Source organism: Lactuca virosa, unplaced genomic scaffold (assembly GCF_052849685.1).
Source record: "Lactuca virosa cultivar CGN04683 unplaced genomic scaffold, Lactuca_virosa_CGN04683_v6 scaffold_22, whole genome shotgun sequence".
Taxonomy (NCBI): Eukaryota; Viridiplantae; Streptophyta; class Magnoliopsida; order Asterales; family Asteraceae; genus Lactuca; species Lactuca virosa.
In genome coordinates this window covers 146528-163044 of record NW_027629989.1, presented here as the reverse complement: position 1 = coordinate 163044, position 16517 = coordinate 146528, and the positions used below count along the sequence as shown (strand labels likewise).

Here is a 16517-nt window from a genome sequence, read left to right as displayed (position 1 = left end):
ACAACTTTCTACAGATTGTATGGCAACTTTTAACCTGAAACCTATCAAAACTCTATTCACAAACAATTAAGGTCGCAATCAATACACATATGAGACGATTCGTAACTTTCAAAATTACAATCTTATTGTTAATCAGGATACGGTTTGGGTTGATCCATGAAAATTCAGAGTGGTAAGCTAAATTTATATTTCAAAATATAAAGCATTAAGCTTTAAGTCTAAAAACAAACTTACAAACAAGAACTACGATCAATTTTTGATTGTTCCATTAAATGAAGAATGGAACGAATTTATTATCAAAATCTTGCAGTTCAAATGACATTTGGAAAGTCCCAACCTAACATCTCTTGAGCCATGGTTCTAATGGAGATCACTTCCAACTCATTCTCATTGTGCACTATGTGTTTCTTCTTTTGAAGAAGTCTCACATTGATTTCAACTAGTAACAATGCTTCAATCAACAGGAATCCCCAACACAAAGTCAACGATACTGAATGTGGAATCAACCCTTCTTCTACCGGTATCTGCACTCAAATTTCAAGGTGAACACATGATTATATTGTGGATGATAAAAGATCAACCGTTTCTAAATTGTAATATAATGTGGAAAATAATGTTGATACATACATACATACGTTTATACACATGTATATTCATACATAAATATCAGAATAATCTTAGATATAGCAACGTACTCTCATTTATTTATGTAGTATGGCATCCTACATTCATTTCATTTGATTACAACATGTTCCTTTGTTTTTCTTATTAAAGCAATGTACTTTGAAAAATCTACTCAAGGTAGCATTGTACGTTCAAAACCTTTTCTTATTAGAACACTATACTTTGAATGATCTACCCAAATATAGCAATGTACTTACATTTTTTTTCTTATTAAAACATTATGCTTTGAAAAATCTACCTAATTATAGCATTGTACTTTCAATTTTTTTTTTCTTATTACAACATTATACTTAGATAATCTACCCAGCCATGGGATTGTACTTTTAATTTTTACTTTGAAATTCTACATAACAAGAGCATTATACTTTCAACTATTACTTATTAGAACATTATACTTTGAATGGTCTAGCCAGTTATAGCATTGTACTTTCAAGTTTCATTTTTTTTTTCTTATTTAAACATATACTTCAATAAATCTACCCAGTTAGGGCAGTAAAATTGCTTTGTAATTTAATGTCATTGATAAACTGGGTAGATATTTTGTAGTATAATTTTGTAATAGGAAGAACTAGAATTAGGATGCTATGATAAGAGAGACAGATAGCAATTTACCCGAGTGTAGGCTTAATCCATTTTTTCAGCATCTCTTTTCTGCAAAAATCATTGAATTTAGCTTTTTAAGAGAAAAAATCAAGAGAAGAGAACAAATTAAGATGAACATTGTCTGCATGTATAGTACTTTATTTTCTTTTAATTATTAATTTTGATTTGTGGCTGAAATTTAGTTACCGTCGTATCAATTTTATTATTTAAATCAGTGTGACAAGATCAATGAAGAACACAGAAAGTACCTGTTACAAAGCTTCAAAAAGTTCATCCCTGGAGACTTCTGCTGTTGGCAGCTGTACGAAGCAGTCATATAGTGGGCCTTGTATCTCCGATGTAAACCCACACGACTCAAGAAGTTCCCACGACCCGAAGATAAACAGACCTTTTACCAAAAGAATGCTCTGTGGAAGATGAATTATGCTTGTACCTTGTACATACAACTCTCCTAAATGTTCTAAACATCCAAGTTCCTCAGGTAACTTTTCAAGCAATAAACAATGATCAAGTTTGAGAGAAGTTAAAAATTTCAACATACAAATGCTATCGGGTAGATGCTTAATCTTCATAGATGACAAAGTGAGCTTCCTTAAACTTTCCAATTCCCCAATACCCTCAGGTAACTTTTCAAGCAACAAACAATGATCAAGTTGGAGAAAAGTTAAACGTTTCAACATACAAATGCTACCTGGTAGATGCTTAATCTTCGCGGATGACAAAGCGAGCATCCTTAGACTTTCTAATTCGCCAATACCCTCGGGTAACTTTTCAAGAAGCCAACAGAATATAAGTCTGAGAGATTGCAGATGTTTCAACATACAAATGCTATCCGGAAGATGTTTAATTGTTGTAGATGACAAAGTTAGCTCCTCTAAACATTCTAATTGGTCAAGATCCTCAGGTAACCTCTCAAGTAGCAGACAATCTATAAGTTCAAGAGATTTCAAATGTTTCAACATACAAATGCTATGTGGAAGATGTTCAATTGTTGTAGATGACAAAATTAGCTCCTCCGGACAATCTAACTGGTCAAGATCCTTGAACGTCTCTAGAAAACTGCCTTTGAGTTCAAGATTTCTTAAATGTCTTAACCCACAAATGCTTTGTGAAAACGTCTCAAGGTTTGTGCAAGCACACATACCTACAGAAAGAAGCATCTCAAGATTTCTAGTAAATGAGGTTCGATCTTCTTCATAAAAGCACTTAAACCGAAACTTAGGCAAGTTATTGTCGGGGTGAAGCGGGCATCTTTCTAAGGCCTCCGCAATCAGCTGTAATTCAGCTGAAGGACCAACCTCAAGTGATTCATCCACACTACAAGAAGTATAATCATCTTTGTCAAACAAAAAAGAGCTAAACCTCAAACAACCACTTAAGTCTACATGGACAAGCTTGTTTAGACATCCAATGGGGGTGTGAAGTTCTACCAATTTATGACACTCTTTGAGATATAACTTCTTGAGATTTGGGGTCATCCGAAGGTCAAGGGTCCTCAATTTTGAATGACTAATTTTGAGTTTGGTGAGCTTTTGACATTCATTGGCCATGTGAAGTTCTTCCAAACAACAAGATTCTTGAAGATTTAACTTCTCTAGATTTGGAGTCATCCCAAGGTCAAGGGTCCTCAATTTTGAATGACTAATTTTGAGTTTGGTGAGCTTTTGACATTTATTGGCCATGTGAAGTTCTTCCAAACAACAAGATTCTTGAAGATTTAACTTCCCTAGATTTGGAGTCATCCCAAGGTCAAGGGTCCTCAACCTTGAACCTTCAATGTCGACAGAGGTGAGCTTTAAACATCCAGCGGTCATATGAAGTTCTAGCAAATCATCGCAATAATGAAGAGTCAACGTCTCGAGATTTGGAGTAAGCCCAAGGTCAATGGTACTCAACCTTGAAAAACTGAGGTCAAGAAATCTGAGCTTGTTAAAGACCTAAAATAAGCAAAAAAGAAACAAAATGAATATTGGTGTAATAACAGAACAATGTATGTATAACATTATATAATGAATTATACAGATCAATCGATCAACCATAATTTTACCTTACTTTCTCCACCTTCCCAAAGTTGTACAATTCTGCTGCGAACCATTTTAAGTGCAACAAGATTATTTGCTTGAAACATTGTGGGTAAAGAACTAAAAGGGTAATAGGTCCAATCCACATATCGTAGAGCATTTGGGAAGTCTGAGCCAGCCATACTAAACTCCAAATCACTGGAAGAAACTCCAAAAACAGAAAGAAATCTAAGTTCCTTCATCTTTCTCAGACCTTTTATAAAAATATGAGGATTGAATTTCACTGAGTGGAATCGTATACATCTTGTTGCTTTAGTACCCTGCAATCCAAAATAAGTCACCATGAAACTTGTGTCATAATAACTATAGATGTGTTGGTTTTTTCTTTTACCAAATATAAGTAAACATTATCCTTACCAAATCATTAGCTAATATCTCTTCAATTTCATCTTTAATCCACAATCGGCTATGATTGTGAGGCTCATCCAGGTGCCCACGACGAACAATATTCCTGCCCATTTCTACAATACGGTCATGCATGCCTAGGCAATCACCATCATAATAAAAGTTCTTATAAATAGTTATGAGAGATTTTTGTTCAAGAACTTTTAAACCATTTCTAGCATGAAACCCACAATATTCAAGCGCTTTGATAGCCTCATCTTTCAGCCAATCTTTCATGATGCATGCAACATCTAGAAACATTTCCTTGTAATCCTCCTCTAGAGATATATAGCTTAATTCCAATTTTTTCAAAGTTTGTGTTTCCGGAATCGTTTTTAGTCTTTCTAGGGCATCTATCCATTCGAGATCAGTTTTTCCACAAAGAAACGAACCCAAAACCTTAATCGTCAAGGGAAGATCAGCCGCATAATGTACAACTTGTCTTGATAGCTCTTCATACCCTTGAATTGGAATATCTATCCCAAATGCAAACCTACTGAACAGGCAAATTGCCTCCTCATATGATAGCAGATTGACATCATGAATGAACTTCACTCGATGCGCTACCAGCACTTGCTCATCTCTTGTTGTGATGATAATTACACTTCCCGCCTTAAACCAGTTAGGCTCGCCTGCTAACGCCTCAAGTTGATTTATATCATCAACATCATCTAGAACAACAAGAACCTTCCTATTAGGAATCCTCCTCTTCATCATGCGTTTCCCATCAAAAACACTACTTACTCTCATGTCTTCATTGAAGACATCTGAAAGGACTTGCTTTTGCAAAGAATTTAAACCGGAGAAAGAAGCCTTTTCCCTCACATTTTCAACGAAGCTTGTACCTTCAAACTGAAAGGATATGTGATCAAAAGCAGCTCTTGCTAAAGTTGTCTTTCCACCACCTCCCATGCCCTTGATCCCGATCATACGGACATCGTCACAGCCAATTCCTAAAGATGGTATAAGATTTTCGATCCGGGTCTCCATTCCTACTAGCTTTTCATCAATGTTGAAACTAATGGAACGTAACTCTAGTGAAAGCACCTCAACTATTTTTCGGATGAATTTAGCTTCATGCCTGCATTTTAAAGAAGATTCAGTTAGCTTACTCAAAATCCCATATCACCAGTCACTTTCAGATCTATAATTAACATATGAAAAATTACGTATTAAAATTTGACAATCTAAGATGCCATATACGAGCCATTTATATCCAGGACTCCAGATTATGCAGTAGATCTAAAATATTCAAAATATTGCAGAGATCTAATGAAGGAATTACCCGTCAGCAGTGTTCTTCAACTCCCACCCAGCCAGATCCGCTGCTTCTTTGAGAGCCTCTCTCCATATTCCAGCAGCCTCTTTATTTTGAAGGTCGTAAAAGGCGTCTGCCACTGCCCCCTCTTGTTTGCGGACTTCCCGTGGTTCCACATCATAGAAAACGGGGTAAGCGGTATGCTCGTTCGACTTCTGACACTCCATTATCTTAACAAGTTCATTCAAGCACCAAGATGAAGAGGCATATCTTTTGGAGAAAACAATGATGTAGAATTTGGAGTTTTCAATGGATCCGATGAGCTCATCACTAATGTTTTCCCCTTTTTTGATTTCTTCGTCGTCCTTGTAAGTATGAATGCTTTTTTGCTTAAGAGCATGATAAAGATGGTCAACGAAGTTCGTACGAGTGTCTTCGCCCCTGAAACTCAAAAATACATCATACTTAAAGATCTTGTGAATGGATGAAGTTGAAGAAGACGCCATTAAAGGTATGATTGAAGGATCCTGATAAAAATCAAATCTTTGTTAAGAAAAGTTAAAATGATTGCGAAGAAATTTTGATGAGATGAATCTGGATGATCATCATAAGCAGATTAAGAAGATAGAAGATAATGTGATCGATGGTGATGGGTGTTGCTGGAAGACTTTTGGACTTCTGTGGAGAAAGCCAGACCACTTGTTTAGTCAAGGAACTGTAAATTTACTGCATTTCTAGTTAAGGCATGACGGTTGTGAAAAATATTTACCATGTTTACCATTTTTGTCAGGAAGAGAAAAGGAAGTGCAGAAGAAGATGAGTTTCAAGAATCTTATTTCCGTTTCCACGTCTCTGTATTTCCCCTTGGCGTCTTACTTTTTTTTAGTGGGGATATCGACTAAAAAAATAAGACGCAGGTTGATTTTTAGGGTTCTTATTAAAAAAGACAATTTAATTATATATATATATATATATATATATATATATATATATATATATATATATGCGAAAATATATATATTATGCGAAAATGCGAGAACCATTCAATTTTTGACACATGTATTTTGTAATTTATATTATTTTCTAATATTTAAAGGGTATACTTGTAAATATATATTTTTTGAATGTATTTATTAGTTATTGTGGATAATCAAATTTGAAATTTTAATTCAGTTGGTAACTTCTTACTGTACGTAGTGGACCAATTTAGTTTTTAATGTATAGACATTCGGTTGACTCAAATTAGAATTGACCGATTGCAGTTTCGGTTTTTATTCGATGTTTGCGTTTAAAGCCATATTGGATGCTCGTTCAAATAAAAAAAGGTTTAATTCGAAAAGGAAAAAAAAAGAACCGATTGCAAAAGGAATTAGAACGAAACATGAATTTGAATTTGAACTGTGCTGATAATCCGATTGAAATTGAAGATGATGAAGATTATGCGGTTGAAGATTTCATACAGAAACAAAAATTTGATGGAGGTTCATATGTTTATCCATATTCATCAAGCATTCAGAACTTTAATTATTAGTTTTATCGATTCATGTAGTTCATGTTATTTTGTTCCAGATTTGAAGAATCCAATTGAGATACATTCCGGTAAATCATTGAAGATTAAGAAAGATCCCGAAAATGGCGGTGTTTCAAGTGTTGATGTTCTTAGAAACATGGAAAAAGTCAATGAAGGTAGTTGTTTTGTGAGTTGTCGTTAATTCAGTAGATAATACAATCGTTTTTATTGTATCAGATGAGAATAAGGCAATTGAGATTCATTCTAGCAATTCTTTGAAGCTTAAGAAACGCAGAATTGATGATGAAGTAGGCAAGGGCAAAAAAATTAATGAAGGTATGTATGCATCAATATATTCTTTAATTCCACATTCAATTAATATAAGGATGTTGTTTTATTGCATTAAAACACCCTATTAAAGTTTGATTTTTATTATGAAGTAAATTTAAAGAAACTAAGGTATTTCAAATTAAATACAAACTGATTGAATACCTTCTTGCAGTTTTAATCTAATTGTTAATCTAATTGTTAATGTAATATTTGGATATGTTTTGTAGGCTGTAATTCTTTTTCTAGTGATTCAGATTATGAAGATTCGAGTATAAGAAGTTTTAAGAAGTTTGTAGGAAAATCTGATAAAAAAGAAAAAAAAAGATGGTAAAGCTGGTAATGTGAAAGCTTTGTATGCTCGTGTTTCTGTTAATTCTATTTATGGGGCTGTGAAATCTATGAATGATATTCAAAAAGATTGTGTAAGAAGAATTGGTTTTGGGTCATTGCTTGATATGAAGACTCAAAGTATTCCAACGAAATTATGTTATTTTGTTGTGGATTCTTTTGATCATGAGGAGATGGTTATTAAGAGTGAAGGTGGAAATATTCCGGTAACAAGAGAAGATGTGAATAGGGTTCTAGGTTTGCCATTGGGTTATGAGCAAATAAGTTGTTTAGGTGTTCGAGGCAATGATGATTAGTTTGAAATTTGGAAAGACCAATTTAAGAAGCCATTGTCATTAGTAGCTCCTTCTGATTTGTTGATGAAGATAATAGAGCGAAGTGAAGCAGATATGGTTTTCATTGTGAATTTCATAATTCTGGTGTGTACATGTTTCGGATCATGTAACAAACAAGGAGCTTGTAATTTCAAAGTTCTTCCTTACTTGTCTCAATCATCTAAGTTGGATAAAATAGATTGGTGTGCATATGTTTTGAATTGTTTGAAGGAAGAGAAAGTGGTATGGAGCAGAAATGAAATTAAAACATTTTTTAATGGACCATGTGAATTTCTAACGGTATATTCTTTTAAATTTTTTGATTTCTTTATATAATAAATAATATTCATATCATTATATTTTCTAACTAAAGATGTTTTTTGTAGTTGCTATATGTTGACAGGATTCAATGTCAGCAAATGCCATTTTTCAGAAGATTTCCTGTAATTAATTTCTGGACATCAGATCAACTTAAGTTTAGAGAAAGCAAGGAATTGGAAAATGGTGGTTTCGGTTATGGTGTTGTTGCAAATTGTAATGAAGATTTTGAAAGTGGATCGATATATGTAAGATTCATTTTTTATTTGTATATTTTCTTAAATTTCGGATTAATTTTTATTTTATTTATTTTTTAAAAATTTTCAGGATTGTGAGTCGGATATTCAGTGGGTTGTTTATGATTTGAATAAGAAAGTTGAAATGGCATTGCAAAAGCATGGAAGTCATAAAAATTTTCAATTGTATAAATTGAAATTACAAGAGATTGTTTCAGTTTTTTCTAAATTCCATCATAGTGATGTTGATAATGTTTCAAGTTCAGGCTCAATAAGAAGGAAAATTAGTTTTGAGGATGACTCTTTCAATCATCAGGGTAATTGTTTTCTATATTTATGAATTATTCATTTTAGACTAAACTGCAAATTTGGTCCCTGTGGTTAGCAAAAAATTGTAGATGGAGTCCAAAAAGTTTCCAACTTGCACCACTGGTCCAAAATCACAAACTATTCGTGGATTTGGTCCCTGAACAATTTGAAATGACTCTTTTACCCTTTTGATTTGTTTTTTCTATTTTCTTTATTAATTTTAGTATTTAAATGTTTAAAAAAAATAATTAAATAAATCCTACCCCATCCATCCCTCTCCACCGGTAACCTCTCTCTCTCTCTCTCTCTCTCTCTATCTCTCTCTCTCTCTCTTCACTTGCAAAAACCTCTTTCTCTCATCGTCTTCTTCATCCCTTCAATGACAAAAACACCAGGTAACATAATTTTAGATCCACCTTAAAAAACCTTAACCCACCACCATCATTGAAATGATTCCCTAGAACTGGAGCGGTTTTTCATCTCAAATGAAATTCCCCTAAAGAGCGATTCTCATGAAAAATGGGGTCAATCTTCTAAATCATCCTAACCCACCCTCCCAATTCGTAAACCCCACCCCTCCCTTTCTCTATTGGGTTCATCACACACAAGAACAACCATGAGTTAAAACCCATATCTACAACACCTTCCGGTGGTGAACTTGAGTCACTATAAAGAATCAGAATCAGCATGTTGCACCTTCAAGAAATTGAATCAGAATCTGACGATTGGGCCTTCAAGAAATTGAGATATGGAAATAATGGTGTTGAACAAGTGTTTGAAAATCAGACCTTCGGCACATACATACTCTGATTAACACGGAAATTGACACCACCCGAACATCTAAAAACCCTAAAATCTCGGATCTGAACAACTACACACATACATTGATGGTCACTTCGCTCTTGGAGGTTCACCAAATGAAAACGTAGCTCCGACTGTGAAAATCCTTTGCTGGAATGAGATACTCAAGAAAGAGAGTAATAGAGGGAGGTGTTGGCCTATCAATGTTCTCAATCTGGTTTATCAGTATGTGTGCGTGTGTGTGTTTGTTGAATCAGGAAGAGAGAACGAGAGACGCAAGAGAGAGAGAGAGAGGTGTGTGTGCACATATATGTGTTTAATCTGCATCAGTTTTTCCAAAACTTCATTATATGTGCTTATATGTGTTGAATATGCATAATATTTTCCCAGAACTCCATTGTGTTCATAGTTTATGTATGTGTATCAGTGTATGATTGTGAATTAAATTAGTAAGAGAGGGGTAGGGTTATCGACGTAAGAGGTGGGGGTGGTAGGGGTGCTGATAATATTTCTTTTTGCTTTTTTTTTCAAGTACTGAATTACTGAAATACATAAAAAATGGAAGGGCAAAATAGTCTTTCTAACTAATTTTAAAATATTCAGGGATTAAAACCATAAAAAGTTTCAGCTTTTGGACTAATGGTGCAAGTTGAAAATATTTTGGACCTTATCCACACTTTTTGGATAACCACAGGGACCATAAATGCAGTTTTGTCTTCATTTTATGATAATGCAAAAGAACATCAAATTCTAAATCTATTTTTATTTTTTGTATTGTAGGTAATGAAATTGGAAAAAGATTGTTGAATGAAGATATACTATCCTTTGTTTTAGGAATAGAGTCTGAGTTATATACTCCAAAAAAGCCTTGTTTAAGTTCAGGTCATAAAATGCAAGAGAGATCAATATTTAAAGGGTTTGTTGATTCTCCGGTTAATGTAAGGGGTAAAAATTTGCATGTTACAAGTTGTTTGAGTAAAAGAAATCAAAATCAATTGCAATCTAAATCAAGGCCAAAAAGAGATCAAATGTTACCTCCAGTAAGGAGGTCTCCTTATGTGATTTGGGCGGTTCCTATTGATACTACTTTGACAAAGGAAGAGAACATAATATCTAACTGGTATTCAGTTTAGTTGAAGATCCAATGTAATGGGTTTTTTTGTGAAGATAGGTAATTATTAATTTAACATATATTAATATTATCATTTTAATTTTGTAGGGATAACTTATTTCTTAGCATATCTGGTCAACGTGGAGAACGTCATATGTTTGAGAGCTTATATCCGCATGAACATCTATTTTATGGAACAATTGATTGTTTTGTTGATGTTCTAAACTATGATGAGAGAGCTAGAAATAAAGATACTCCGTCATGTTTCTTCTTCAAGACATGTGTTTTGGTAAATTTTTAGTTTTTTTAATTTTATTATTTGTTTCAATATGGGTTTGATTTTTTTTGTATAAGTAGAATCCTGGATATATGCACATCAAAGGAACTAAAAGTGAAGAAAGAGTATAAAAATTTCAAAGAGAATGTCCTTCAGTGTTTGGGTGTATCGGAAGATAGAAGATGTTTAAAAGGATTTGATATGGTAAGGTTTTAATACGATATGTTTATTTTATATAAAAGTTTAAATTATCTTAATGAATTTTTTTTTATATATAGGTGTTTTTTCCTGCATGTTCAAACAATCACTATTTTGTGTTTGTTTATGATTTTAAGAACCGAAAAGCTGTGATTTTGGACAACCTGTTGTACAGTAGTTGTGATGAAGCATATCCACATCTTATTTATAATTTGGTATGTTATTTTGACTTTGATATAATCTTAGTAATATTTTATTTCTGATATTATTTTTTTATTGTTGCAGAAGTATATGTTTGAGAGGTATCTTCTTGAAATTAATCATAATATGGCGTTTTCGGTTCAATATGAAATTGATTTTTTCCATCGGTACATGACATGGAAAACAATGGGTAACTTGAATGATTGTGGCATATTTTTTATGAGGCACATGAAAACTTATAAAGGTGGTCCGTTAGCACAATGGGAATGTGGATTTAAAAAGGAAGGTGCTGATCAATTACATCAAATTAGGAAGCTGAGGAGGAGGTATTGTTTGAAAATTTTGTTGAGTGAGGTGAACATAATGAAGCCTGAAGTAGAAAATCTAATTGGTCAATATCAAAGGATGTCTCATGATGATAGGCGTAAATTATATCTAGATGGTATATTTAAAATAGGATCTCGTCTAGCAGCTTTTGGTCCATGAAACAATATTATGTTTTCAAGAGTATTAATATGTTTTGTTGTTTACTTTTATTTAGTTTTCCTTTAAATTTGTAAGTTGTTTTAGTCATCAAATGTAAGACATGAATAGAAGTCTATGTTTTAATTAGTGAAGTGTTTTTGTAATTAGTGAAGTGTTTTTGAATAACATTTCTTTTTTGGCATTTTGACATAAAGGACTTTGTGGTCCATTGTAACATGAAGGGCAATTTGGTCCATTTTGACAATGATGCATAGAAATTGTTTGGGATAATGTCATAAAAAGCCTTAAGTTTGGTAGAAAATGCCGGTTTTACCCTTCGGCAGATTTTTGGTTCGTTTATACCGCAAACTTGTCATTTTTTTTGTCAGTTTTGCCCTTGTCACCTGCAATAGCAGGTTTCCAGGTTACCATGAATTATTTTTTGCGAAAAAACCCTTAAGTTTACAAATATTTTGCAAAAAAACCCTTAAGATTATAAACATATAAAATATAAATATATATTCAAAATTTGATAAAACTACATAGTTTCCTACTGAAACATATTTTTAGCTTTATTTATGGTAAATTTTATATTGGTTCGATATAAAGTCTTTATATTTAAATTTTAAAAAGTTACCTAATTTTATCAAAATTTGAATATATTTATTAATTAATACTTAAACTTTTCAAAGCAACATTAAAAAACGTCTGTTAGCTAATAATGAACTATGCTAAAATAATTAAACATATGAATAATATGACATTAGTACCATTCAATTAATTTTTTTAAACGAAAAATAAAAATATCTTATATGTTTAAAAGGTTTGTATTTCAGAAATAATAAACTATCATATTTTTTTTATAAAGATAAATATATTTATATAATAAATTAGACAAATATATTTATATTTTATATGTTTAAAAGGTTTATATTTATTTTTGATGTTTAAAATGTTTATGATATTTTAATATAAAAATATGATAATATTATTATGTATTTAAACATATAAAAAAAATATGATACGTTATTATTTATGAAATACAAACCTTTTAAACATATAAAATATTTTTATTTACCTTTTAAAAAAATTAATTGAATGTACTTGATGCCATATTATTCATATGTTTAACTATTTTAGCATAATTAATTATTAACTAACAGATGTTTTTTAATTTTGTTTTGAAAAGTTGATGTATTAATTAAGAAATATATTCAAATTTTGATAAAACTAGGTAACCTTCTTAAAACTTAAATATAAAAACTTTATATCGAACCAATATAAAATTTACCGTACATAAAGCTAAAAATATGTTTCAGTAGAAAACTATGTAGTTTTATCAAATTTTGAATATATATTTATATTTTATATGCTTATAATCTTAAGGGTTTTTTTGCAAAATATTTGTAAACTTAAGGGTTTTTTCGCAAAAAATAATTCATGGTAACCTGGAAACCTGATATTGCAGGTGACAAAGGCAAAACCGACAAAAAAATGACAAGTTTGCGGTATAAACGAACCAAAAATCTGCCGAAGGGTAAAACCGACATTTTCTGCCAAACTTAAGGCTTTTTATGACATTATCCCAAATTGTTTTCATTCAGAACTTATTCCAACGATTGGAATGGTGTATTACCCTTGGTTAAAATACAATTAATCAAACACTTAATATATCAATCAAAATTGATGATTTCTTCCTGGTTCAAAAGTACATTGTCTATTTTGCATTTTCACATTAGAGTCAATTTTGTACATTTTGACATAAAGGACATTTTTGTCCACTTTTGACCCTGATGTTGGTGAATTTTTTTCATTCTTGACCAAAAAGGTGCATTTCACTTGGTATTAGAAAAAAATGGAAAAGAAAATTAACTATGTGAAAAAATGGACCAAATTGCCCTTTAGGTCATTTAAAATGGATCAACATAAAAAGTATGATTAGATGCAAGTTACACAACTTTGAAGTTAGAAAGAATTAAAAATAAAACATCTTTGGATAACAATTCTTTTTTTTGCATTTTGACATAAAGGACAATTTGGTCGATTTTAACATAAAGGGCAATTTGGTCCATTTTGACCCTAATACATATAAATTGTTTTTATTTAAATTTTATTCCACCGAGTGAAATGGTGTATTATTCTTGGTTAAAATACAAGTAATCAAACACTTAATATATCAATTAAGATTGATGATTTTTTCCTGGTTCAAAAGTACATTGTCTATTTTGCATAAAAGTCAATTTTGTCCATTTTGACATAAAGGAAAATTTTGTCCATGTTGACCCTAATGCAGGTAATTTGTTTTCATTCTTTATTAAAAAGGTGCATTACATTTGGTTAAATTTCGATTATTCAAACATTTAATATATAAACAAAGTAATACTTAATTTTCTAAAAAGATATATTAAATAAACATATGACACATGCCTTGTTTATAAACATCTTAGAAAGTAGCAAACATAATCAAATTACATAAAGTTCTTACATTCTAAAATCATAACACATCATTTTTCTGCATACAACTACCATCTAGATTCAAAAACCCAAAACCCACATTTTCCCCTGTTTGTGTCATCGACTTCCTTGTTTCCTTCTAATTCTTGAAAAGCTTCACTTGGTGCTTTGTGTACTCTAAAGCTTCATGAAGTTTGTGCACATCGATCCATATCTTGAAGTTGTCAAACATGTTGATTCTAGCTTCCCATACATTCAGATTTGGATTTTAAACAACCAACTTGTACAGAAGAGTACACAGATAACTGTTGGTTGCCATGTTCAAAGTATTTGGGAAGTAGATCGAAACAGTTTTAACAAAATGTTCAATATAAATTTCTTGAACACAAAACAACCCATCATTTTTCACCTTTTCCACAAAATCAGAAATATCAAGAACATATTGAAGTTTGTTTAACCCAACATCTAAAGGAGCATAAGTAACCAACGAGTAGCAGAATGTGTTGTGGAATTCGTAACCTAAAGAGGAGATTATTTTCTGGAAGATCTGAATAGAGAAATTGTTTATGTTGCAAAAGTCAACATAGTCAATAATACCTCCTTCGTAAGACATGTTTGGATTGTTGGAAAAATGTCCTCCATGATAGATTTTCATTGAGAAGTAACATTTGTTTTCAGTTCCTGATTAAATAAGAATAAAAATTAGATAAACATAAATATCATATGATATAAAGAAAAAGAACCATACCATACAGCTCTTCTGGAAGTATATACTTTGATGAATCTCGGAAATCTAGTTTTCACCATTAAAATCCATCGAATGCAAATCTTATAACTCTTTAGTTTTTTTTTATAACGGAAGAAGATGTGGGGCTGTTGGATATATAAGAAGTAATTGTAATCAAAAGAAATAATTGTAGTTTTTAAATATTGTTTTGGGTTGTCAATCACATTTATTGTTTCTGATATTGGCGGTTATGGAGGCTTAGATAATACTTTTACTTTATATTAGATAATCATTAGAATCTTTCAAATAGAAGATATTATCTTATTTTCAATGACTCTTTTTATGTTATCTCTAATAATGGCGGTTATATTTTGCAATTTGCATCATACTATCTATATATTCAATGCAATGTATAATGTTGGAAATATAATCAGTAATAAATATATTTTGGTATCCTTCAATTGTTATATTATATTCTAATTACAATGACAATGTTTATATTATAACTAACCATATATATTTTTCTTATTAATAATTTTATTAATTAATTTATTAAAATATAGTATTTTAAAATTATTTGTATTGATGAATATATTATTATTCGGAAGAAGGGCTTTTTTGTCCATTTTTCTCCTGCACTAATCTTTTATATTTTGCGTAAATCCTTTTAAAAGTGAAATAAGCAATGTAGTATTATAAAAGGACCAAATCATCAATTTAATATAAAATTAATAAAATAAGTGAAATTAAGAAAATTTGCCCTTTTTTTTAATCAGAAATTTATGATATTCGAATATTTAGGTTTTTTAATTTTTTTCAATTTATTTTTATTCATTTTTTATTTTGTATTTTTTTTGTCCTTTTGATATCAAATTAATAGATTACCTTTAAAAAGTGTAATTTCCTCCATTTTGCCCCTGCATCACTTTTTTATTCATTTTTGTTTATTTTGTAATATTTTTTTTGTCTGTTTGACAGTGAATGAGTACAATACTTGTATTAAGGTCATTTTGGTCCATTTTTATTCATTTTTGTTTATTTTGTATTTTTTTTTGTCCTTTTGAAATCAAATTAATAGATTACCTTTAAAAAGTGTAATTTCCTCCATTTTGCCCCTGCATCACTTTTTTATTCATTTTTGTTTATTTTGTATATTTTTTTTGTCCGTTTGATAGTGAATGAGTACAATACTTGTATTAAGGGCATTTTGTTCCATTTTGCAACTGCATTGTATTTTTATATTGGATAATGATCTTTTTTTACAACATAAAGGTATAAAAATTTCAAGTTTGGACATATTGCTCCTACATTAAATCCTTAAAAATGAAGTTCCAAAATTTTATCTATCTATAGGTTATACATCACAACACACATGTTAAACCTTTTATTTTATTATACAAAGCTTTTTTTTTCAGATTTTGTTTTTGATAAGAAAACATTATATATTTTCATTGAAGGGCATAATTGTCCTTTTGTAACAGAAACATCATTTTGATAGCATAATAATCAAACATTGTAACACATTCAAATATATGAAACTAAAATTGTATGATTAAACAAATATCTGCAAAGATTTACCATAAGTTTACATAAGAAAATCATAATATAAAGTTTTATACTGATGTTTTTTCAAAGGCATAAGAAATTTGGATGGATTGATGGGGCAGTTTCTTTTATCATGATTGACAAATTCATTACATCCTGTGCATTTTCGTTTAACCTTAAGAGATTTTGCAATTGCTTTTTCTGCAGAGCTTTGCATTCTTTTTCTCTTTCCGGAACCTCTAGTTCTTATCCCGTTAGGTGCCTCAATGTCAATTTCATTTGGAATGTGGAGTCCAACAACATTTTCAACAATTTCTCTTATTGGATTTGTATTTGGTTTAGTCACAACATTCTTTTCACACT

At 31.0% G+C, this 16517-nt stretch overlaps 1 protein-coding gene across 2 annotated transcripts; it reads right to left on the bottom strand.

Annotated features, from left to right (window-relative positions):
- Positions 1 to 82: 82 nt before the first annotated feature.
- LOC145142569 (disease resistance protein RPV1-like) lies at positions 83 to 5677 on the bottom strand. 2 transcript variants are annotated; one of them, XM_079074783.1, is made up of 6 exons: positions 5038 to 5673; positions 3726 to 4833; positions 3335 to 3628; positions 1536 to 3224; positions 1297 to 1335; positions 83 to 524 (listed from the first exon to the last, which is right to left on the bottom strand). In XM_079074783.1, the coding sequence occupies exons 1-4, from the start codon at positions 5514 to 5516 to the stop codon at positions 1539 to 1541; spliced, it is 3567 nt and encodes a 1188-aa protein (XP_078930909.1). In that variant the 5' UTR covers positions 5517 to 5673; the 3' UTR covers positions 83 to 524; positions 1297 to 1335; positions 1536 to 1538. The 2 variants fall into 2 exon arrangements, with proteins under 2 accessions (XP_078930909.1, XP_078930910.1); XM_079074784.1 differs by lacking the exons at positions 83 to 524; positions 1297 to 1335 and having other exon boundaries at positions 1536 to 1747; positions 1829 to 3224; positions 5038 to 5677.
- Positions 5678 to 16517: the final 10840 nt, after the last annotated feature.